This window comes from Castor canadensis, chromosome 19 (genome assembly GCF_047511655.1).
Source record: "Castor canadensis chromosome 19, mCasCan1.hap1v2, whole genome shotgun sequence".
Lineage (NCBI taxonomy): Eukaryota > Metazoa > Chordata > Mammalia > Rodentia > Castoridae > Castor > Castor canadensis.
Window position 1 is genome coordinate 40,469,341 of NC_133404.1, and position 24,969 is coordinate 40,494,309.

The window sequence follows — 24,969 nt, forward strand, 5'->3', positions numbered from 1 at the left end:
GAGATAGAAAATCCATAAACAGGGTCTGAACAACTAAGAGCAGCTCAAGCAGGGCTAGAGCAACAGGAAGAGCTCAGGTGAACAGAATAAAAGCCTGAGGACTTCAAGCAAGGAGAAGGAACCAGACCAAAATCCCCAGGGTGACAAATGCATGTGTGGGAATGTTTAGGGAGCAAGCAGGAAGATGGGTTTTGCTGGGGCAGGATTCCCTTGGGAGGCTAAGGGGAGGGAGGACTCCAGAGATGTGAACCGGCACATATGAAAGGCTGCGAATGCAACAGACAGAAATCTAAACATTATCTTGGGGGCAATTAGGAGCCAACTAAGGGTCTTGAGCTTCCGTTCGAATTACTTTCCTGCCTCCCAAACTCTTTCTGAAAATGAACTTGAGTCTAGAAGGGTATTCTGTTTTCATCTCTAAACTACACATCAGATCACTAAGTCCAGCAAGTTCAGGTCGAGTCAGTCCCGTGAGGAAAGGTGGGTGTGGGCCAAAGTCACAATGGAGCCAAGCACCATGTTTGGAGGACAAGAGAAAAGGAAGAGAGCCCGGCATCAGGACAAGCCCTGACCAAGTATGCTGGGGAGCACCTTCCTTGAAAATGGGGCATTCAGACTTCCTATAGTTATTCATAAAAATCAAATGCAGAGTACGAAACCACTGATCCTACTCCAAGCTTGAACGCCAGAGGCATGAACAGTGGTTCCCCAAGTGTGCTCTTAGACACCTGCGCCACACCAAGATGCAGATTCTCAGGGTGAGCCTCTGATCTGTGGAATCAGAAGCCCTGGGGTGGGGCCCAGCACTTTGTGCTTTAACCAACCCCAAGGTGCACACTGAAGTATGAACCCACTAGCATCCGTTCTCCAGAAAACACACACATCTGCACACCCAGCAGCAAGGATCCAACTTGTGCATGAGGCACGCCCCAGCCCCCAAACAGGATCTACCCCTAGAGAAATCCCCGACATCTTCAGGGCTCTTGCCTAACCTCTCTGTCCCCAAGTCAGTGACAGAGCTGTTGAGGGCCAGAAAGGACCTCAAAAATTACCTGATCCAGCCCCAGATTTCAGACAAGAGTAATGGTAAGACCTAAAGACAAAGCATGCATTCCACAGACTCACCCAGGAACTGGTGGCCACCACAGAACAAGGGAGGCCAGTCCCATCTGCTTCACTCAAGGACATTCTATGGGGATGGGGTTGAAAACACTAGTGTCCATGAAATTCAGGAACCCCAAACTCCACTGGGTTCCAAAGGTCCCTTCTGCCCCCAACCTATTTCCCACTACCCAAGTCAAAAACCACAGTAGCATGGCATTGTGTCTGTCCTATCAGCCCAAGGGTGCCTACCTGCTGTGGGAGGAGGGTTAGTACCAGAGCTAAACCAAGTAAGAGTTGCTAGGAAATGAGAGAGGTCACATGTAAGAGCATGACTCTGCAGTCAGACTTGCTGAGTTCAAATCTCAGCTCAGCCACTTACTAGCTGAATTACTAAAGTCAAGTCACTTGGCCTTTTTGTGCCTCGATTCCCCACTGATAAAAAGAAGATCGAAGTTGGAAATCCCAAATCCAAAAATGCTCCAAAATCCGAATCTTTTTGAGTGCTTCCGTGACATCGCAAGTGGAAATGTCCACGTTACGAAACTGTTTCATGCACAAAATCATTCCAAATATTGTATAAAATTACCTTCAGGCTATGCACATAGGTGGATATGAAACATAAATGAACTCCATGTTTAGATTTGGGTCCCCATCCCCAAAATACCTCGTGTGTACATGCAAGCATCCCAAAACCTGAGCACAATCTGAAATCCAAAATGTTTCTAGTCCCAAGCATTTAGATAAGGGAGACTATAACAACATAGATTGAGTCTCATCAGGTTGTGCAGAGAACAGAAGGGATTCAAATAAGAGTACTCCAAGGGCCAGGCATGGTGGCTCACTCCTGTGATCCCAGCTAGGCTGTAGGTGTAAGTAGGAAGATCACAGTCAAAGCCCACCAGGGCAAAAAATGCAAGATCCTACCTAAATATTAGCTAAAGCAAAAAGGGCTGGGGGAGTGGCTCAAGTGGTAGAGCAACTGCCTAGCAAGTGTGAGGTCCTGAGTTCAAATCTCAGTATTGCCAACATTTTGAAGTAACAGTGTCCTTACACTGGCACCTCACACAGCCTTTGGTCACTCTAGGAGGAGTTCAAGTTTCTCTAACAGATTCCTCCAGCAGGCTTCTCTGCTGATGGCAGAGCCCAAAATCCACAGAAGTATGGACAGTGAGGAGTATGACAGGCCCTGTGTCTGTGCAGAGGCCTGGGTGTCATCCCTAGACCGGGAGATCTGCTGTAGAGCCTATTCTGGCTGACAGGTCTTTATGGGCACCTCCTAGCTGATGGCTGCTAGGGACAAAATAGAAGCAGCCTGACACCAGGAACTCACAGCACAGTGAAGAAACAGAAATATTCACAAGCTCAATATCATCCAGGGCACAGAGGCAAGGCTCCAGGGGTCTAGGCTGAACTGAAATGCTGTCCAGGGATCCCACCTGTGCAGGTGAGGACAGACGCAGTAGAGGGGGAAAGGGGAAGCCTGTTGGACTGCAGGCAACAGCAGCTTTGAACGTACAATGGACAAGAGGTGGGATGGCAGTCACTCAGCAGGAGACACAATCCAGCTCTGGAAGAGGGGCAGTCAGGGGAGAGTGACCAGTCATTTCCATGGAGACAGGAAATGAGCCTGGAAAACAAATCCCAGGTCAGGGTCAGGGAGGTATAAAGTCACTCTTCCTGCCACTTCTGTCCCACTCAGGGCCCAGAGCGCTTCTCTGAGCTGTATAGGAAGGAGAGTGGGGACTGGCCAGGTCTACCCAGGGGTAGGGGGACAGAGGAGGGCAGGCTGGGCAGAGTGTCAATAGGTACTTGGAGAGGAAGCTAGAACCCTTCTCTCCCAGGCTCACCTAGCCCCAGCACATGGGGGGAAAAGCTGATTCCCCCACCCAAGCCCCTTCTGATGAATTTCCTCCCATGAACTTGGCCCTGTGAGACGGAGGGAATCTATTATGCATCCTTAAGCACACCTCCCACCTATGGAGGTAGATCCCCAGGAGCACAGGATCTAGAGGGTGTCAGGGTCTGAGAAGGGACCTAGAGGGTTCCTGCTGACCCCATACATTCTACAACAACTGGGAAAGTGCTGAACTTGTCTGTCCAGCACACTGCTGGCTCCCACAAAAGTCAATGGCCCATTTAGAGGGGCTCAAATGGACCCATGTTGAGCAAATATCAAAGAGATCGACAAATAAATAGGTGCATAGGAACACATCTGCCTGTGAGCACACAGGTCCTGGGCTCTCCTTCCCCTCCCTGTTTCATGTCCTCTCTCAACCCCAAGCTTCCTGGGGTCACCATCCAAGCAAAGCCCCCAAATCTCAGCCTAACCCAGGCAGAGAGTGACAAGAGGAGAAAGGTAACTCGCCTCTCTTGCCTTCTGGTACATGGCTTCCCTAAAATACCATGGGGCCTCTGTGGGGAACAGCAAGACCAATGAATCAAGTTCACAGCCAAGAGGCGTTATCCTGACATCTCACACCACTGTAACAACATTAAAAGGACCCGAGAGCAGGTAAATCCAGAATTTTTAAATCTCCATTTAGGAAAATTGCACCGTCTCCACATTTCCACACATATACATTTTTCTTTAAACTTAACATTAACTCTATTTTCTCAAAGTCTGCCCCTGCTTCTCTGGAGATTACCTAGTGAGTTGTAGATCATTTGTCTAATACCTGCCTCCCCCCATTCAACCTAAAACTCCCGAAGGGAATTATCATGGTGTTCACATTTCAAGGTTGGATACCAGGGCTTAGTACAATGCTGGGCCCACAGCTGGCACCAGGTGCTAGGATGAAAGACAGTGGTCCCTCTTCTCTGGGACCTGTAGAAGGAAGACCCAGGCCAGTCCTGTTAGCACATCTGCCATCCACCCCCAATAATCCAGATGCTAGAAGGGCCCTGGCAGGCAGCAAGGCTAGTGGCCAGACACCTGGGCACCCCATAGCCTCGGCACAGCTTCAGTTCAGCATTCACAGTGGGAAAAACCGGCTGCCAGTCCCAGACCCCATGGGCTGTCTGCTCTGCCCTAGGAAGACAGTCCTTAGAAAAGTGGTTCCTTCCAACACCTGCCCCAAGAACAGGAACCAAAAGCCTATACTGGACAGAAGGCCTGCCCACGGAGTGGGGAGAGCTGCAGGCCCACAGAATCTTTTGGCCACCCTTCCCTTTATTGCAAGGGTCTCCAAGGGGCCCCAGTTCCTCTTCCTTGACTCTTCCTCCTGGATGCCTCCAAGATAAGGGAGTAAAAGTCTACCCCTCCTCCGCACCCCTGCCTGCTCTCACTTCTTCGTGCTACTTCCCCCTTGATGTCCTATCACCACATTTGTTAAAATGACTGCCACTTAAGAGGTGGCAGGGAGTCAGAAACACAATCTGGAGCAAATCTGATATTAAATAACTTCCTGAGCTGGCATGTCTGCCAACACTCCCTCCTGGATCTCAGGTGCATAAATGAAGAGGTATGCAAGGTGAGGAGCCAGAGCCCAGTTCCAGCCTGAGGGCCAAGCCCGGGGCGTCCCACCTGACCCCAGCCCACCCCCCTACACACACATACTGAGCAAAGGGCGCACAGTGGTGACTGATGTGCACACTCAAGCTACAGGAGCCCTTCCGGACAATCAGATCAACCCCACATTTTCTAGATAAATATACTGATATAGGTTCTTGAGTTGCTTAGCCAAGGCCAACCAGACAGACTGTATTAAAGCATCCCAAACAGTGCAGCACTCTAGGAACACCAGGAAGGGTCTGGTTTTTAGATGCCAGGATTGGTTGGTTAGTCCACTGCAAATGTGTTTTCTCCATTTGTGACTGTGAACAACCCATTTGAACCTATGGGTTCAAGCAAGCAACATCCCCAATAGCTGTTACCACACTGATGCTCTTAGAGAATCACCAATTGCTCCTAGCAATTAAAAGGGAGAAATTGTGGGACAGGCACAGGAGTGTGCACCTGTAATCCCAGCTATTTGAGAGTTATAGGTAGAAGGATTGTGGAATCTGAGGCTGGCCCCAGGCAAAAATACAAGACCCTATCCAAAAAGTAACTAAAGCAAAAAGGGGTTGGGGATGTGACTCAAATGGTAGAGCACCTGCTCAGCTAGCATGAAGCCTTGAATTCAAATCCCAGTAACATAAAAAAGACGGAGAATAATTCTGTTGATGGATCCTCTGAAGCCGATATTCCAACTCTATCTCATTTGATCCCAACAACTTGCAACAACTCCCCCAAGCTTCCATCAGCACCCTACAAAAGCAGAATACACTGGTTATTCTCCATTCCAGCCACTAGGTGTCACTATTACCTCCCAGTGAACTGGACCGGCCATAGAGCACTCATGGATGAGGTAAAATGATCCCACCAAGCCAACAGGATCCCACACTTACCTCCTGAGAGGTAGCCTAACTACACTTTTCTTCCAGAAGGCGACAGGTAGCCAACCATTGAGTATCCACCATGATCCAGACACTTCCCACACGTCATATAATTTAAACCCTGCCATAGGATCTCACAGCAGCACCTCTTACTAACACCTTACTTTTCAGGTGAAGAAAATGAGACCCAGAAAAACTGCAACTGTTTAAAAAAACACAAGCAAGAGGGGAGGTCAAAGATTCAAACCTGAGTTTGACATCAAATTCCATGACCTTTTCACTGTGCAAATAAATAGAGTTCTCTTGAGACCCCAGTCGTAGTGCTGTGGGTTGTGGTTAAATCAAGTTGGATCGCCATTATCTCAGAGCTGCTGGCCCGTGGAAAGAAACCAAGGGCAGCTCAGACTTCCATCAAAGGCACCATGACAATAGGCTACAGAGCAGAAACCATGGTCTAGCGCCCTCTCGTGGTTTAACTTGTAACAGCAGTGAATTGTACAGGAGGCTCTTAAAGGTAGACTGGAGAGATTTTAGGTCATCCCTACTTCTTTAGATTCCTAGATTCTTTCTACCAGGGCTGGTCCTGCAGCTCCATCTGTGGTTGACAGGCTTACTCAATTACAATAGCCAAAAAGGCAGCAGACGGTGAACAGGAAGCGACGTATGGCAACAAGGCAATGAAGTCACATGAGCTAACATCTGTAACATCTGGGCGCTGCTAAACTATCCCAGACAGAGATTTCTGGCTCCACACTCCTAAGGCTGGGTAATGGGGAAGGGGAGCAGCAGAAAGGCGTTGCCTGGGGCACTCTGACCCTTGGTATCCCAAGTGGGTCTCACCAACAAGAACGGTCGACGATCTCCCTGTCTTCAGAATGGCAGACACATTGCCTCAGCTACTTTGTCTCCTTCTCCATTGTGGCTGTCCTTCTGACTCCCAGGGTTTTGTTTAGGTGCTGGTTCCCCTCACACTTCTTCTAATCCCAGAAATGTCACTGTCCTCTACCCCTTACACACTCTGACTGAGCCATTTGCCAGTTGGCTTCTGGCCACCCCTCACCTGCCACAGGCATAACTTCATTTAATCCTCACAACCATTCTATGAAGGCAGATACAGTTAAATTTCTCAGCTGAGAAAAATGAGGCTCAGAGATACTCAATAATTGCCTCAGGCTACACAGGGACAGGAAAATTGTCTGACCAACAAAATCCCTAGCTTTCCCAATACACTGAGCTGCCTCTCAGACAAAAGAGTCGCTGAAAAGCTGGGGCCACAGGAATTTTTCTAACTGAACACTTGCAATTAGAAGAGTAATCTGTCAGGGCGTGTGAAATGAGCTGGAAGGAAGAGAGATCAGAAGAAGGAGGAACAGGTAAGGGTGATGAAAGTACCCAAGTTCATGGGAGGGTGGTTGTGGAATGCATTGATGGATAAAGGAAGACGCAGAAGGAGACAACTAGCAGAGTTGCACCCAAACTACACACATGCTTACTGAAATCTTACAGCCACTCTACGGTATTCTTATGGCCACCATTTTTTCAGATGAGGAAACCGAGGGTCGACAAAGTTAAATAGCCAACCCAGGTCACCACTGGTATGAGGCAGTCATGATGGGAAGCTCTGTTTAGTCACTGCCATAAATAAGTGTGGTTGTTCATGCAAATGGCTCTGCCCAGTTGGAGAACCATTAATGCTGGCTTCATTCCTGCTGTTCAGTGGGTCAGCGTTGGAATACTCTGGGGAATAAGTTAGGGCAAAGCTTGGCCACAAGAGACAGGGCCCTGCCCTAGGCTAGGCAGTCATGGACTGGCCTTGGGGACAGAGTACAGGACCCAGCTCTGCAGGCTTGGCACAGGAGCCAAAGACCCAGCCTCTAGAGCTAGTAATGAGGCTCTTTCATGGCCCAATGAGCTCATGAAACTAAGCAGTCCTGCTCAGATACAAGACGACCTGGGACCGGCAGTCTCACAGAGGCCACTGCTGACAAGACAACAGGTTAGCAAGGCGCTTTCATACCCACATCTGTACACAGCCACTCCAGAAAGCAGACAGGGAGGCTTGGAGGGGGAAAGCTCTCCTCTGGAAAATGCCAGAGCCTGGCATTCACTAATTCCCAAGCCTGGGTTGCAGGGCAGGGAGGGGTGAGAGATGCCCCCACCCCTCGGGCCAGCAGACCAAAGATCCTGAGGAGGCATATAATGCTCATTTTTCCTATCACACCAACACCACAGTGTAACTGTCAACTTTCTGTGTCCCCATCAGGTCTGTGATTTTTTTTTTCCTGGGCACGAACTATGTCCTGTTCATTCTCACCTCTTACCCCAAGTCAATGTGCTGCTGTCTCCTCCTGCTGACTGAGATGAGGATGGAAAGGGGCACGCCATCCAGCCAGGGCTTGCTCCAGCCACCTTCTGGGGAGCCAGCACCCCTAAGCCAGAAAGCCCAGGTCCAGGTCTCATATGGCTAGATTGCACAGATACAACAGAGGCAGTGCCAGCCTTGCTGAGGAAGGCCCACTCAGAGGACAGCTGGCCTCCCTACTCAGCCCTGGTTGCGGGAAGGCTTGAAAAGCCACAGCAGACAGTGCACTTCCCAGTGGGGTAAGGCCCCACCCCAAGGCCAGCTCTCACCCAGTGAAACCACCCGCCGAGGCCCGTCTCATGCCCGCACTGCCCTCTGGTGGCCACCAGGAGTCTATGCACAGAGGATCTTGGCAAGCAACGAGCCAGAGGTTTTAAGGTTTGTTTACAGAGACCTCAAACGTGATGTGCACAGAGCACGGAAGAGAAGCGCTTATGCGTGCACAAAGACGCCCCCAGACGCACACGCAGCCCAGTGTACCGCGCCGGGCAGCCTGGATTACAACTAAGCAATCCTTCTTTCTCTCCCTCTATGGGAAGCTCCATGATCTTTTCCCTGCCTAATCCCCTCAACCTCAGAGCAGACACCAGAGGGCAGGGAGAAGGAGACCAGCTAGGAAGGCAGTGTGTTGCATCCTGCTCTGCCTATGCTAGGAGCCCACTGGAGGCTGGGGCACGTCAAGTCACCTCTTCTAAGCCTCAGTTTCTCCCTCTATAAAACTGAGGTTCCAATCTTTTAGAAATGGAAATAACCAACATGGTGCTCACTTGTTTACAAAGCATCTCAAGTCATTGTGCTGATTCAACAGTGGCCAGGGACCCTGTGAGAGAGTCAGGCTGGAGCAGTAGCTGGCCCCAACTCCCAAGAGTGAAACTGAGGCCCAGAGAGGTTCACACAGCCAGGAAGCAGAACCTATGGGTGTGTACACTGATGATGCCTTGTGATCTTAGCTGTTTTGCAGGACCCTCAGCTCTCTCCATGGGGACACTGGTAGCCAGCTCCCATGCTTATGGCTCATCCCTAGGGACAGCTCCCTGCCCTCCATGAGCAAGGACAGTAGACAGTTGGGGCAAGAGGAAGTAGGTGGAAGAAGACCTGTAAATCACCCTTCAGGAAAGATGGCTCACACATCAACTCCCAACTCCAGTTGCCTGGCACATTGCTCTTGCGTTACACCCAGAGTCAGCTCTGGTTGGGAGAAGCCTTCCAGCCCTCCACTCCCCATCAGGTTCTCTCTGGCCATGGAAAGTCGGGGTGACCGGCCTGCTGGCTAGCCATGCCTCAGCCCAGAAAGGAGCTGGCTGCAATGCAACCAAGCTTCCCAAATCCCCGCCAGCCTCAGATGGCACCTGGGCTACTGTGGGCTGACCTGACCGCACAGGACACCATGGGGTGGTCAAGGAAGTCTGGAAGAGGGCTTGTCCAGGACACAGACTTGGGGGAGGGCTATGTGTTGGTTACTGGTCAAGACAGCCCAAAAACCTCCCCCACCATTAGTCTGGGGCTGGACTGGCCAGAAGTGCTGGGCTGACACCATAGCCATAATTACCTGCTTCCAGCCCCAGGCAGCACCATCAATGGTCACCCAGGGAACTGGAATGACAGAAGATAAAGGGTCCTCCTAGACCTTCATACCAGTCCTCTTACTCCATTATCAGTTTACCATAAGAGCAATACTTGTGCACATTTGCACATGTATGTGAATATACATGAATAAGAGTAGAGCAAGACAGAATAGGCAACAGAAGTTAATATTAAAATGCCAGGCCACTTTAACACTTATTGGTTGTGTGAAATCAAGCAAGTTAAGTGCCTTATCTGGTCTCAGTTTCCCGATCTGTCAAACAGGCTTAACTCACAGTGTTGGTGTTAGGCCTCCTCACCTTTGTTCCTCAAAGTGCTTTGAACAATGTCTGGAACACAGTAAGTGTTCAGTAAATGTTAGCTATAGTTAGTTATCATGTACTCAATAAATACTAGTTACTACTTATCACGTATTGACAGCTTTCTCTTTGCCAGGCATGACTCAGGACTGGAATTCAATAGAGTATGGCTATAAAATAGTTATTAGTATCATTATCTTACAGATAAAGAAACTGAGGCCCAGAGGAGGAAAAGGAAAGGCCAGGCCTGGAAATGCAGCTTGAACAACAGGGCCTAGAAAGAGAGAACCTGCTGGTCTCCAAGGTATCTTTCTGGGGGAAAGAATCCTCAATCTTCCACCACCCAGAACTAGGACGCTTTTGTGGGACAAGCAAGGCAGAGGCACCAGGGTGGAGATAAGTCCAGGGAGAAGGGACAGGCTCAGAATTTGCACCCCTGTGTGACCAGCTCAGAGTTCTCTTGCAGTCTTTCTAGTTGGTGTGGGCTGCAGGCTGCAAGGAGCCCTGGGGCTGCCAGCCTCACATAGTTGCTGTCTCTGGGGACCCTGAATTTGGAAACATTGCCCCAGAGGGAGACACAGTTGTCTGGGAGGCTCTGGCTTTGACAAAGTCCTGAGGACAGGAGCAGATGTGGAGTAGGAACCACACAAGCACCTGGGAGCGAGCCTGGGAAGAAAAGTTGCTAGTAGCCTGGAGGCTCCAGCTGAGTCCACACCCCTTGCCCACCTCAAGACCTCATGGGAACATAGGGAGGTGATGCCTACAGTCCCCTCCAGCTCTGAATTCCAGTGAGCCCCGCACTTAGAGGAGGAAGTGAAACTTGTGGATCCTCCTTGGGGGTCCTAAGGATTCCAAGAGACAGCTTCATTGCTGTCCTTACTGTTGGTGACCCAACCCACCAACAGAGAGCCTGCCACTGCCCAGCCACCGGGACTTATCTGCATTTCCCAAAACTGGGGCAAGAAAGGCTCAGGGACTAGCAAGTGACTGGAGCTGATAACTCAGCTGGTTACCGATGGATCTAAGTGACTGAGCCAGCTTCCACCTGGGCCACTCTAAGACTAGTTGCCTGACACTCAGCCATCTTTCTTCCACAAGTTCCTCGTTCCTCCCCCCTCATTCCTGTTTGAAAGAAAAAGAGCTTTCTGGATGAAAATGCTCCCCATTTCCCTTCCCAACAAGCTATAGGATATCCAGCTGAAGGGCCATGGCCCAAGAATAGAGTAGCCTATGGGTCTTTCCACGGGGGACCCTTGGCCATTCAACCACCTGGGGCTCCAGTTTTTTGTTTGGCGATTCTGTAAGATGGGAGTGATGAGCTCCCACTTACAAGCTGTCTCAAGTAGCTCTTATAAAAACCAACTCGACAACAATCCTGATATAAACAAATCATTGGGGGGGGGGTCTTCATTGGAGATGACAAATTTACTACCTAGAGACAAAAAGGCAGATCCTTTTGGGTACAAGAAGACCATCATTTGAGAGCTGGCCTGGCCCCTGGGAGGCTGCTTACAGGCCTTGGAAATCCAGGTGAGAAGCTGAGACCCCCACATACACACTCCATCCACCCCTTTCCCCCTCATAGCTCTCTGCCCAAGCCATCAATTAATCAAACCCCTCTTAAAAGAGGGGTGCCTGTGGCATCCAGATTACCTCTCCAGTCCCTCATCCATCTTCTTCTCAACCTCAGGGCTTTTCAACTCCAAAACCAAGGAGCACCATGCTGTTTTGATTATGCATGATTTAGCAATAAAAAATTTATCTTGCAACCCCAAAACACTCATATTTATTAAATTATATGCTTAGATATCTTCACTCTGGCATTAAATATTAAATATTCCTTTTTCTAGAAAAAGAATAATTTTAAATAGATCTAATGTTTCCTCACACACCCAGTGGAGTCCCCACTCTAGCAATGGTTTGAAACCTTTCAAGGACAGCTCTTCCCAACCCAAGTCCAGGAGGCCAACGGGGGGGCCACAGAACTAGTCATCTAACTTCTAAGAAGAGGCGGCAGCCCCAGAATCATTCTTAAGTATGGCCATTGACACCAAATTGTGTCATATTTCACAAATTCTGGGTGGTCTGAGTTTTTTAGAAGTGGTAAAGGAAGGCAGGGGGAAATGACCAATGACCTCCAACCAGTAAGGGGCTTCCTGAAGGAATCCTAAAGGAGGGACCCTTAGAAGTGATCTGGTTGAGCCTCCTAGGAGACGTTCATTGGACCAAGGGATGGAAGATGTCCACGTTGGAAGGGACACTCTGCCCCATGGCCTCAATTCAGAGTGGAGTTTGCAGGCTCAGAAAGTCTGTGGCCACCTACTACTGCTCAAGGCGGGTAGGAGCAGAGCCAGTTGTCACTCATGTGTCCCAATCCTTTTCCTACTCTTAGCCTGCCTGCCACCTGCCACCTGGAGGCCAGAGGTAGAGGCTAAGCATGGTGATCACGGTCCCTGCAGAAGCTCCTCAATGGAGCACTTGAGATGGGAATCCCAGGACACAGTGGAGGTGCCACAACACTGGCAAGGATCATCCCCAGGGAGGGCCACAGGTTACCCACACCCCGCCACCAAAGTTTCAGCTGGGGTAAGGCCCAATCATTCCCCAGACAGAAGGAGGGGCCAGCTGGCAAAGACTGGCAGACAAGGACAGAGAGAAGCCCAGGGGAGCTGGCATCGGGCCGCCACTTTCCCAACCATCATGTTTTACCTGAGCCAGGCCGAGGGCAGAAGGAGCTCTACTAGACCCTGAGGAGACTTCCAGTTTCCAGCTCAGCCCTCCCGGGCCAGTACCCAAGCACCCTCAAAGCTGTGGCCAGGCCTGGGCTGGTTTCACCCAAAGCTGTCCTGTTCTCAGGTCCCATGGAGCTGCAGAGCTGATGCCTTGGTCCCAGGGGTACTGCAGAAGCTTCACCCACTCTACATACTAAGGCCAAGGACACTGGTTCCAGGGAGGGCTGGGGCCCACCCAAAACCCTGCTTCAATGTAAAATCTCCAAATAATGGGATCCAGGGTCTCCAACATCAGCCTGGAACTATCTCTTTTGTCCTGTAGCCATACCTCTTTCCCTTCCACATCTCACTTCAAAAGTCCCTCATGCCTCTGCCTATCTCTCTCAAGCCTAGTCTCAATCCTAGGACTCTGAACACCTTGCTGGGCTTCCTGACTGAGTCCCTGATGCCTTTGGGGTCTGGCTCACACTTCTGTTGGGGTACCCATTCTCACTGGTCACTATCAAGGTTGGGTCTCCCTCGAATCCTTAGAAAGACAGAGAATCAAGAAGTCCCATAGCACAGCCAGAGCTCCAAATGGCCCTCCAGCCAGCAGAAAAGAGTCTTCAGGGAAAGCGGGGGAGACAAAGCCATCAGACAGCTGACAAACACCAGGGAACCTGTGGCGGCTCAGGGTGGCACTTAGCTGGCAGCTCAATGTCCCAACCAAGAGTTCACGGTTCCATCCCAAGAACACCTGGCCCAGCAGTGTCATCTTCTCCTCCTCCATCTTCTCTCTACCAGCTAAAGGACGCACCATTCCAGCCCAGCCTGGAAGCCTGGCCTAGGAAGGAGACCTAGACAACCCACCATCCTGGCCACCACCCTCCCGCTTTTGTGACGTCAGGGCCTGATTGGGTGTGGCCACACACAGACCCTTCTAGACAAGGCTACCTTACATCAAGAGCTCCAATGGCAAAGGACTGGCCTCCTGAACAGAAAGAGGCCAAAGGGGGGGACCGTTTGCAGCAGCTTGGCTATGCCAGGGGTGGAGGTGAGACCCACACGTCTGCCCTGATGCTTGCAGCTGACTTCCTCCTGATACTAAACTGGGGTGGCCGAGAGGTCGGTGGCCTCCTCCACCACAGCAGCCCTCAGTCAGTCTCTGCATGGGAACAGCTACCCGGAGAAGGGGAACCACAGGGAAACAAACAGAACCTCGTCCCTCTGAAAACTCAGACACATGAGGGAGGGACCTCTGAATGGTCCAAGAAACAAGGGGGTGAACTGTGGAAGCCCAGCCTCTTCAGATCCAAAGTCCACCCAAGGTGCACCCCCCAAGGCAGACACCAGCACCCAGAAGTTCAGGCTGATGGGCAGCTGGGGTGCTACTTAAGCCGATATCTCTGAAAACCTAAATCTGAAAGCACCTCTCCAGATGGCATGAAGGCAAGCCCCCCACACTGCCTCTGATGGTTCTCCTCTCTGCCCTCAAGCCCCTTCTCCTTGCAGGCAGCCCCTAAGAATGGGGTACTAGGGCTGGGTGTGGGCAGGGTCCTAAGCCTGGCTCCAGCGCTGGGGCTGTGAACCTGGGCAAAGTTACTTTATACCCCCCGCCCCTACCTCCATTTCCCCAGGGGTGAACCAGAGAGAGGGATGTTTTCTTCCAGGGTAAACAGTTGACTCCTTCCTTCTCTCCAGGCTCCAAAAAAGGGTGGGCCCTTCCCTTAGTTCAGTCGATACCGGTCACAGATCTAACAGGACACTGGGGAGAAGATGGGGTGAGGAGGGGTCACCCAACCCATGACCTCCGACCCTTCCCCACCAGCCACTCACTCTGCTCCTGGGGGAATCCAGTTCCCTCACTCTTACTGTTTGGGGTTGAATTTGAGGGGGAAAAAGTCCTGAAACAAGAATGGAATACAAACAGAAGGGTTCCCAATCCACTCCAGGCTTCACTATCCACACCTCCCCTCCCAGACACCATCCTGGGGTCCTCCAATGCCAAAGAGGGCACGAGGCTACCTGTGTCCCTACCATGGACCATGTCTCCAGCAGCCTGGAAAGAGGGACCCAACTCTTCCCTACCAAACTGCTTCCCTAAGCCTCGTTTTCAGAGGCACACCACCTCTGTGTGGCTATAAAGAGCCTACGTGATTGTGACTGTCCCTGCCTCCTGCCTGCTTCTGACAGATACACAGGTCCCTGGAGCAGAGAACAAGGTGGATGCAGCTCCCAGACCTTCACACTGGGCACCTGGGCATCTGGACACCTTCTCTGCAACCCTCGACTCACCCAATTCCCTTGAAAGCCCTAGGTCCAGCTCATGAGCCCCAAGACTGGCTTCTAACCTCATTCCATCTAGCCCTCCACACACAGCCCCCCAGACAGTGCTCTTCCAAGTCAGAGTTTCTCTGATAATCTCATTCTGGAACCTCCTCCCTGTGTCCTTAGAGATGCCTGACACTGTGGCCTGCAGGAGAGAGAGGCACACTGGGTTTACCCTGTCTCTCCTGCCCCCTTCCCCAGAGCCTTGCCCCTTGGCTATTTGTATTATCATCCCTGGCCAGGTTGAAGGTGGCAAGGGGTGAACAGCAGAGTTGTGATATGGGTCAAGCTTGTCTCCTGGGCCCGGAGTTAGGGATATCTCCTGAGCTGTCCATTTCCTTCCAACTGTCAGCTGCAAGAGCACAAGCAGTCTTCACTAAGCCAAGAGGGCTGGCGGGCTCTGGAGAGGCAGGACTGCAAGTCCTCCCAGCTTTGCAGCCCTGTGGCCCTGGCATGAGCAAAGGGAAGGACTAAGGCTGGGAGAGCAGCACCAATGGCACATTCAGGCCCTCTGGCTTGAGTCCTTCCAAGGGGCAAAGACCCACCCCAAATGCCTTCCTGAGACCCTGGCCAGCACTCCAGGGCAAACCTCCCCCCCCACCTCCATCTTACCCTCTCTCCTGTGGTTCCCCAGGGATGAGAACCTTGAAGGAAAGAGGCAAGCACTGTGCTCTGAATATCCCTGGGCTATCCACCACCTTCTCTAGCGTGGCATGGGTGTGGGGGGGGGGTCACCTGGCCAAGGGCTGAAAGGATGAGCTTTGTTTTCTCCCCACACTTCTATGCTTTGGGCCCCCAACCCTACTAAAGAAAAATACCAAGAAGAACAGGCCACCACAGGTCTTACTCAGACCGGGCAGAGTCAGGGGAACGCCAGCCAGAGTTCAATTTTCCAAATAAACCGATCTGCAGGATCACAGAAAAAAACCCTTTCCCAAAACACAGGCCCTCTCCTCTCTCCCTTTCCCATTCTGACTCAGAATTCTTAGGAACAGTTATCAAAGCCCAAGCAAGGAATGGAGCTGTAGGCGCCCAGATGCAGATAGGGTAGGAAAGGGGGGTGTCTCAGAAATGCCCAAAATGAGGTTGGAGAGGGCGGGCAGGGAGAGGGAAAGGGAAGAGGTAGGCGTCCATGACGGCCTGGACACGTCCAAAGTCTCCCCAGCTCCCAGCTCCCAACTTGTTTACTTGTTATCATGTTTGGCTGTCTCCAAAAGGAAATAGTTAAAACATCTCTGGCTGGTTCCCCAGCAGTCCCTATCTGTCACCTTCCCTCCCTCCTGGCTAAGCGCTGCCTCCGCCACTGATATCTGCCACCGCCTCTGTCATGGAATCGAGCTTCATCTACTTTATTCCACTTGAGCGTAGCCAAACTGTTGCTATTTCGTGGGGGGCAAAGAACCGAATTCGTACCCTCGAAATGAGCCAGAGCGGGTGGCGGCGGGGGCGGGAGCTGGGCCCCGCGTGCCCTCGGCCGGGAAGGGTCCTCTCCCGGGAGAGGGACACACAAGCATCATCCGATCACGCCTCGCCAAGGCCCGAGTCACCTGAACTACGCAGCCCTGAGAGCATCTCCCGAGCCAGAGCGAGCCTGATGCGCGCCTGGCGGGCGGCGAGCTGGGGCGGGCGGAGGGCCCGGCTCCCGGGCCGCGGGCGGCCGCAGGGAGACGCGGAGCCAGAGCAGGGGGTGGTGTGGGGGTAGAAGACAGGCTGGGGAGCGGCCGCCTGACTTACATGGAAGTGATATTCCTTGAGATGTCCGTGATGTTGATGCTGGCGTTCCCGTTGCTGTTCCCTGAATCCTGTCCTTCCAGGAGGGGGAAGAGGTTCCCATCGTCCGGCCGCCGGCAATTGATCTCAGTCTTGCTGCAGACACAGTTTGCAGGGCAAGCCAGCACGGAGCCCACATAGTCCAGCCAGACGCTTCCCAGCAAGAAAATCCGCCAGAAACTACACTTGGCTGGGCAAAGAGAGACATCCATCTCCGACCGCTGCTTCTAAAAAAGAGGAGGAGGAGAGGAGAGGGGGGTGGGGAGGGGGGGAGTGGGGAGAGCAAGGGGGGGGAAGGAAACAAAGACGGCGAGGGAGGGGGGAAGGGGGAGGGGGGCCTCTGCCTTTGAAACGCCGAGTGATCAGATGCAAAATCCTTCAGCGTCTGAAACCATCGCGGCCGCAGCCGCCGCCGCCGGGTGGGAGCCGCGGGGAGCGCCTAGTGGCGCGGTCTGCCGGGCATGGTGGCCGGATCCGCGCTCGCCGGCTTGCCGGGTCCGGGGGCTCGGGAAACGAGGCGCGCTCTCCGACTCCGAGACTTTGCAGGGTTGCAACAGACGGTGGGGAAGGCAAATGAATAATAATAATAAGGAAAAAATGGTGCCAAAGTCACCAAGTCCCACCTACTGGGCAGAATTAAAACGGACACACCTGCAAAACACACACGCGCGCACACACACTCACACTCACACTCACACTCACACTGACACACAGCCGGAGCTGGAGGAGGAGGAGGAGGAGGAGGAGGAGGAGGAGGAGGAAGATGCAGTCGGAGCTGCAGCAGCCGCCGCGAATGGCTCACCGCGCGCCTGCAGAAATGTACAAGTGCTCCGAGCCTTACGAAACGCACGGGTTATCGGAGCGTCTCCCGTGGCTCCCCCTCCTCCTCCTCCCTCCCCTCCCCTCTCCTCCCCTCCCCTCCCGCGTCGCGGCCTCCTCCCCCCGCCCCCCGCCCGGGCTGGGAGCGGCAGGAGAGCGGAATCTCCCCCTCCCTCCCCTCCCTCCCCTCCTCCCCACCTCTCTCTCTCTCCTCTCTCCTCTCTCCTCTCCTCTCTCCTCTCTCTCTCTCTCTGTCCTCTCTCTCTCCCTCTCTTTCTCTCTCTCTCTCTCTCTCTCTCTCTCTCCCTCTCTCTCTCTCTCTCTCCCTCTCTCTCTGTCTCTCTTGCTCTACCCGCCCATCCTCTCCCTCCTGCTTCCCCACCCACCCACCCACTCGCCGGCTCGCGCTCTCGCCGCCACCGTCACCCGCAGCCGCGCCACTGCCCGCCCGCCCGCTCCACGCCTCGCAGCCCCGCGCCCGCTCGCCGCAGCCAAGGGGAAACCGAGGCGGAGGGGAAAAAGTTGCAGTTGGGATTCCGAGGGTCGTCCGCTGGGGAGGGAGAGTTGGCAAGCCGGTTGCGCGACACGAAAGGCGCTCTCCTTCCCACTTTTTGGCCCTCGTGCTGCCCGGTTTTGCTGCAATCTCGACCGCGGGAGGAAGTGAAAAGAACGCGGCAGAGGTGATCGGGGAGTGTTCCCGAGCCGGGGTGGGGGCGCAGGCTGGCGGACGGTGACAGGGAGGCCAGGAGCGCACTGCAACCCCCAGTGAGGCACCCGAGCCGCAGACGCGCGGACCCACATCTGAATAACACTCGTTTCGGTAACCGAGCGTCCGGGGAGCCGGGCTCAGTTGGGAGGGGACTGCAGGGCATGGCACGCTTGGCACCCACCCCCCCCCCCCGCGCCCACTGCGCCTTCTTGGCGGCGCGTTTTGTGTCCGGCCTTGGGCAAGCCGGGAGAGGAGAAGGAAAGAACGGGCGCCGAAGGGACTGCGCTGGAGAGGCCAGGTGGCCCGCGGCGAGAGGTGCACGCGAGAGAAACGACCGGGAAATTGAGATGCAAAGGGCATTTTTTGGCAAGCGCCACGCCAGCCAGCACCGTCAGAGGCCGGCTTCTCGGGCTCGGCTCTCGGGTGCGCTGAGCTGGCTGCCGGGTGAGGTGGTGGGCGGGCTGCTTTCTCTGGATTCGGGGGGCGCAGAACCTCCCTCCATCCCTCCCACGCAAACACCCCTTCCTGCTAGGGGTGCAAAGCAGGTGCAGCCTTCGGCTCCAGCTTAGACCTTGTCAGGGAGGAAGGTCCTCGCTTTTGGCCTTGATAGGGCTTTAATAATAATAATACTAATAATAATAAAACGTAAAGATGCCAAGTGTGAGCTGGTTACTGAGAAAATCTGAACACTCGCCGTGGGAAAGGGAAAGAAAGGGTTAGGGGAGTCGGAACAAGCAGACACACTACAGCATTCACACGCAGAAAAAACCCCAGCTTAGATGAGGGCAGGCGAGGAAGCAAAATACAGTGAATTCAACTGCATCCAGGATCTGAAAGGATTCTCCCCCGCCCCCCTATAGATTTCCATGCTGGTCAGGCAACAGCAGGCAAGATGGGGGAAGGGGCATGCGGGTGCCACCAGCCTGCCCCTAGCGCAACCAGACAGGCCTGATGTCTTGAGTGGCACTGTTGCTGAGAGTAAACTTAGATGAAAAAAAAATAAAAAGCAGAAGAACGAAAAAAAAGAAATGCCTATAAAAGGCAGTTTCCCCCTTCTCATCACATTCCGCCTTCTGTTGGCCTCAGTGAGACTTTTACCCCCTGTCGCCATGATGGCCCTGTCCCCAGAATGGCATTTTGCCCTCCTGCCAGCAGGAGGGGACAGAATGGAGACAGCCTCAGACTCTCAAACCAGTTCCTACTGGCCACACGCCAGTCCCTAATGTCCTTGTCTATTGGGAATCTCCCTGCCACTTTTAAGTGCCAATCTGTGAGTGGCTTTTGGATATCTGAGAGGTGGGGAAACTGAGGTGTAGACAAACACTGGAGCTTGGCTCTTTTGGGAGGTGGCAGGTAGCAGTAGGAAAAAAGGGAGCCCTTCTCTGTCCACCCTGAGAGATTCAGTCAGCAGAGTGTGCCAAGTGGGTTTAGCTCAGCATCCCAGCTCCATCCTGGAGCAAAGATGGTTGTGTCTAAAAGGTGCTTACCCTTTTTTTTTTCCAGAGAATGGGAGATGAATTTGAACATTTCTTGCAAAGAAGGGTAGGCATCCACAAGTCAGGATAAGTTTGAAAATGAAGAAAACTCCTTTGGAGAGGGTTAAAATTCAGGCTGTGGAGCAAAAGTGGAATAAGATGTCTTTCGTCCTTGACAGTGAACTGGGATTAAGTGGGATGCTAGGACTGTGCTTGAGCTATGGCCTGCACAGAAAGTAGCAGCTTAAAATCAGTGATGGACTGCAACTGGGGACCCCAGAGTTCTACTTCTGACCACAAGGAAATCACTTATACCTTCCGGGCCTCAGCTTTCATAGAAGTAAAATGACCAGATTGGGTCAGATATTTAACTCCCCTCTGACCAGCAGAATCTACAACCCCTGGAAGTTTATTCCTTATGCACCCCCATAATCCCCACCACAGACCTACTAAACCAGGATATCCACCTTAAGCTCACAGAGGCACCTCAGACTCCCAAGGTCCCTTCCAGCTTGAGTCTTCTCTGGTTCTACATGGACCTGGGCTAAAGGGATTGTTGAGAAGGAAGAAGGACTGGGGATGTGGGTTTTCAATATTATTCAACTAGGATGAAATAAACTAGGTATTTCACATGCAAAGGCCATGTCAAAAACAGACCTTTGAAGTTTCACTGCAGATGAAAAAGATGGGAAGATTGGTGGCTTTCTCCCACTGCCCGTGAGAAAAACAGCCATGCTGGGCTAATGTGAGCCTGTGAGGTAAGTCCAGGAGTCCAGTGGGTTTGGGGTGCCTTGTCTTCTTGCTAAGAATGTCTAGGTTGATGAGGAAAAATGCCTGTCACATCATCCCCATGTCCAGTGTGTAGTGGACAGTGGGTCTTAGAGAGATCATGACCCAACTAGCCAGCCTGCCAATCAGAGGGGTAACCATCTCCATTGCTGCCAGCTGGAGTCTTACAAATGAGAAAGTCACCAGTGCTGATCAAGAAGCAACAAGAATGGGCAAAGTTTTTTAACAAAAAGGAAAGTTTCAGGAACCCATTACAGCTGAGCAGGTGCCCTCTGGTACCAAGGGTTTGGAGAAGATGGAGATGTTCCCAAGATTCCAGTGTGGCCTCCCACCAGATAGGCCAGACTGGGGGCTGCCTGACAGAGCACAGTTGTCCAACTTTCCCCACACCTAGAGAAAGTGAACACATGTCTTTTTCCAGGTGTGTGGGCACCTGAGATTTCTACTTGACTGTTTATAAGGAATTTCCAGCAGCCAAAATTCCCTTGCATCTTGGAGAGGAGGAAGGGAGTAGCAGACAGATACAGCAAGCTGACCCCCAGAATCGTCACCTTCCAGGGCCTCTGCCCTCTGCTGACATCTGCCAGACTGTTGGTCACCTTCCTAACCCAGCCATATCCCCTTTTCTACTGGCCTCTGGTTCAAGAGCCACATTTCTGGGAGGCAGGACAGACCATGCTACCTATGATGTCAGCTGGAGTGCAGAAGCTGTAGTGGATAACTTTCCAGTGTGGGCAGAAATGGACCCCTTGCCTTAAGTCTGAATTGGGAAGGAAGTGTGGTACTGGGTAGTGACTGGGGGAGGGGAGCACCAGGGAAGACAGAAGGAAGACTGGACTCCAATGAATTTGCAGTTCCAACAGGCAGGCCTAGGCTTGAGGGAGAAGGGCCTAGATGGCCCTGGCTCAAAAGTGAGAGAAAGAGACTTGGGTGGAGGCCAAGGACATACAATGTTGTTCAGAAGATCAGGCCCAAGGAGAGAATTTCAGCCATACAAAGAAGGTGAAAACTCACCCGTGAAGAGGGACAGTCAAGCACCAACGTAGCCCCCAAAAGCAGGAAAATCCAATCACAGGAAGTCAAAGCTTAGGACCCTGATCAAGTTCCAAGACCTTGAACAAATCCTGCCATGAAGTTGAGCTACATGCTGGCAGGAGTGGTAGTGCCCGCAGTACTTGTTCCTGTCTATTAAAGGCTCCTTGAAGGGTTCCCAGATTCTCCTGCTCTGCTCTGGTGGGAATATGTGGAGGAGGCCTGGGGTGACCCCACACTGCTATTTGTCTTCTCCTGAAGGACAGACTTGTGGCCTCTCTGGGTTAGAAGGGACCCCTGAGTCATCCAGTGCCTTGGATTCCCTGAGCAGCAATCCCAAGTGGCCTGTCTATCCCCACTTGAACTCCTTCAGTGACAGGAAGCTCAATACAACCCAAGGTCTCTCCTCTGTCCGAAGGCAGCTTTCTTCTTTGGACAGCCTTGATTTTGAAATAAGGAAGCCAGCCTTCCTGGTACTGGTGCTGGCCCTAGAGTCCCAAGATCTTTTCTTCAAGGAGCCAGTCAGGAAGCTGACTGCCCAATCTCCCAGCTCTTCCAACTACCTCAATTCCCTTCTTTCACTTCAAAAGCACAGCTTTGCCGGGCACTGGTGGCTCACACCTGTAATCCTAGCTACTCTGGAGGCAGTGATCAGGAGGATCACAGTTCAAAGCCAGCCCAGGGAAAATAGATCGTGAGACCCGATCTCGAAAATACCCATCACAAAAAGGGCTGGCGGAGTAGCTCAAGGTGAAAGCCCTGAGTTCAAGCCCCAGAACTGCAAAAAAAAAAAGCACAGCTTGGTCCTTCGGTCATTGGCAATGCAGTTGAGTCTGTCAGTGGCTTCCAATCCCTGTTCAAGTGCTCCGACCTTGGGGGCCCAAGCAGTAGGCAGTTGTAATGAGACTAACTATGGCATCACGTCCTGACCCACTGAGTTGAATTTACCTCCCACAAGTGTCTGAACCCAGGCAAGGCACTTAACTCTGTGTCTCAGTTTCCCCTTCTGCAAAACAGAGGTTCAAAAGTATCTAACTCACAAGGTAGCCCTTAGATAACAAAGGAAATCACTTTGAACAGTGCCTGCTCCACAATAACTGTTCTGTGTTAACTTTTTACACCACCTTTGAGACTCCCAGAGGGCTCTACTGTCCCATCTGGGCCTCAGCAGCTGTTATCCACTAACAGCCCACCACCTTGCCTCCAGAAAGCTTGCCCTGCATGTGGGCAAGTCTATGCGCACACTCTGCTGCTGCGGTGCCCTGGGATATGGCAAACAACCAAATATGTCCGACTCTGCTCCTAGACCCCAACAGGCATGCCACAGTCACAAGTCCCAGATCCCTGGGGAAGAAGGAGCAGGGCGCAGGCCAGGTGCATCACCACCTGGGAAGAAACTGCTCACCAGTTCTCTCACTTTTTGCTCCTGAGGGGTAGGGGGGGTGGCTTTGGACTCTACCCCAGGGGACAGTCCCTTCTGTGAGCAACCAGACTGGACTGGGAATTCAATGCAGTGAGGTGGGGGTGGGGAACAAAAGCACAGGAAGGTTCTGCTGCTAGCCTGTCCCTATGCCCAGACCCTTCTGCAGAAAGCAGGCCCCAGGCAGACAGCGGCAGGTGAGAACAGCTGGCAACCTGGGTAGCCAGGGAAGAGGCCACTCCCACAGCTTCCCGAGGAATGAAATCTGTAGTCGTTTATATGACTGCTGAGCAGAACCCCCAGGATGTGAGAAGAGACGGGGCTGATGGGGAGACTGGGGGGACTACATCCCCACCCCTAGGCTGCACCCACACCCACACCCACAGCCCCCCTCCACTGTGGACACAGCCCTTTCACACCTTCCAAGAGAGCATTCCCCCAGCAGCACCCCCCTTTGCGCAACCACAAACCATTTACCTACTTACTGATGGGAGGGCAGCCAGGGATAAGCCTGGAATTGAGATTGACCAGGCATGACAGGGAATTCTGGGTGACTTCCTGATTCCCAGGGGAAGGTTCTCCTCCCGTTACCAGGCTTTAAAACATGAGTTTCTTGAGCACCAGGACCTTGCCCATTTCTCCACTGATTTGCCAGTCCTTAAATAGACTACAGGTTTGGGTAAGTGACTGACTGTCCCAGCAGCCCCTGTACTTCTGTATGCACCACTGAGCCTGGGGCAGCCCAATACCATGGCTTCTGCCTGCAGAAAAGCAAAGTTTTCTTCTGGGCCACACAGCCCCCTCCAGGCTTCCCCATCTCCTGTGGCCCCCACTATACTCTATTGTCCTTTTCAGCCAACCCTGCCCACTCCTGCTTAGCACCCAGGCTCCTACCTCTGCCGTCACCACCTCCCACTGCTGCCTTTCTCTCCACCTGCTCTTCACTGAAGCAGCCTGTGTCACACCTTCCCCCTGCCCTGGCCCTCAGCCTCTGGCTCAGACTACAGAGCGTTGGCTTTCGGACCCATCTTTGTAGTGATCCACTCATTTAGCGTCAGAAGCATATTGGGCTCTGTCATCTTGGGCTATTTCCCATCTCTGATCCTCTACTTCCTCCTCTGTAGCATGGGGGATCACAAGATCCAAATCACAAGAATCAAATAAGATAATATATATTGAAACACCCCGTGGAAATTAAGCAGTGTGCAAATGGCAGCCACCTGCTAATCAGTCAGTGGACACCAGGACCTTTGCACACTCCGTTAAGATTTTACCCCTGACCTGCCCACTTTTTTAAGCCACCAGATAATCTCTTAGACAGGGAAAGCCAAGTAGCTTCCATCCAGGTCATACACTGTCCCTTTCTCTTCTGGGGGACAGCTAAAGCAAGAGGTCAGCCCCAAACAAATCTGGTTCACACTCCAGCTCCAGCACCTGCCAGCTGGTGACCTGACCATATTGTTACACCTTGCTCAACCTCAGTCTCCTCACCTGACAAGTACGCTCTTGGATATGACACATGTATGCTTCCTTGCAATGCAGTTTGGGGAAGCAGTAACAAAATGTGCACAACATACCCAGCTCAGGGTTTGACATATAGTGGTTCTCTTTCCTTCTCTTTCTTTCTACTACTCTTCCTTAGGAGACCCACTCTTTGTCAGATGGTTCAGCCTCCATATTAGGGTGCCCACAAACTCCACCCTCCCCCTTTGCTGAAAACCATCCTGGCTTCAAATTTCTGCAAAGAGAACTTCAGTAGCTCCTAGGACTGAAGAGGTGATTATCCAAGGTCCTCGGGCTTAGAGAGAAAGGGATTAGATCCTTGTCAACACACCTAGCACCCAGAGCAAGAAATCACAGAATTTTCTCCAAGTTCCTCCAGTTCTGACTATTCCTAGGGCCAGCGCACACACAAATTTAAGCCTACATAAATGCATGAGCAAATGGAAACCCCCTCCTTAAAAATTGATCTTATTTGCTGAGACACTGTGGGAATTAGGGGAAGTGTGGTGTTAGGGGGAGGGGGCAAGAAAAGCCCTGCTGGCCTTTGGAACTAAGAGACAGCTCCCTCCCACAGACTTTCTGCTGCATCCTCCACCCCCTCCCCAGCCCACAGCACCAGCTGCACTGCCTGGGAACCGAGGGAACAAAAAGCCCAGCCCAGGGAGTTGTAGGATGGGGGTGAGACAG

The 24,969-nt window shown here is 52.4% G+C and overlaps 1 protein-coding gene across 7 annotated transcripts in view; it reads right to left on the reverse strand.

The window, feature by feature from the left end:
• Window positions 1-16,797, reverse strand: part of Ntrk3 (neurotrophic receptor tyrosine kinase 3) — a 378,049-nt gene extending 361,252 nt beyond the window's left edge. For 4 of the 7 annotated variants that reach the window (XM_074061742.1, XM_074061740.1, XM_074061741.1 and 1 more), the window contains exon 1: window positions 16,500-16,797. In XM_074061742.1, the coding sequence (XP_073917843.1) occupies window positions 16,500-16,747 (248 nt within the window). In that variant the 5' untranslated portion in view covers window positions 16,748-16,797. The remainder of the gene's footprint in view (window positions 1-16,499) is intronic. The other 3 variants (XM_074061745.1, XM_074061744.1, XM_074061743.1) reach the window with 2 other exon arrangements.
• Between the last annotated feature and the right edge of the window lie 8,172 nt (window positions 16,798-24,969).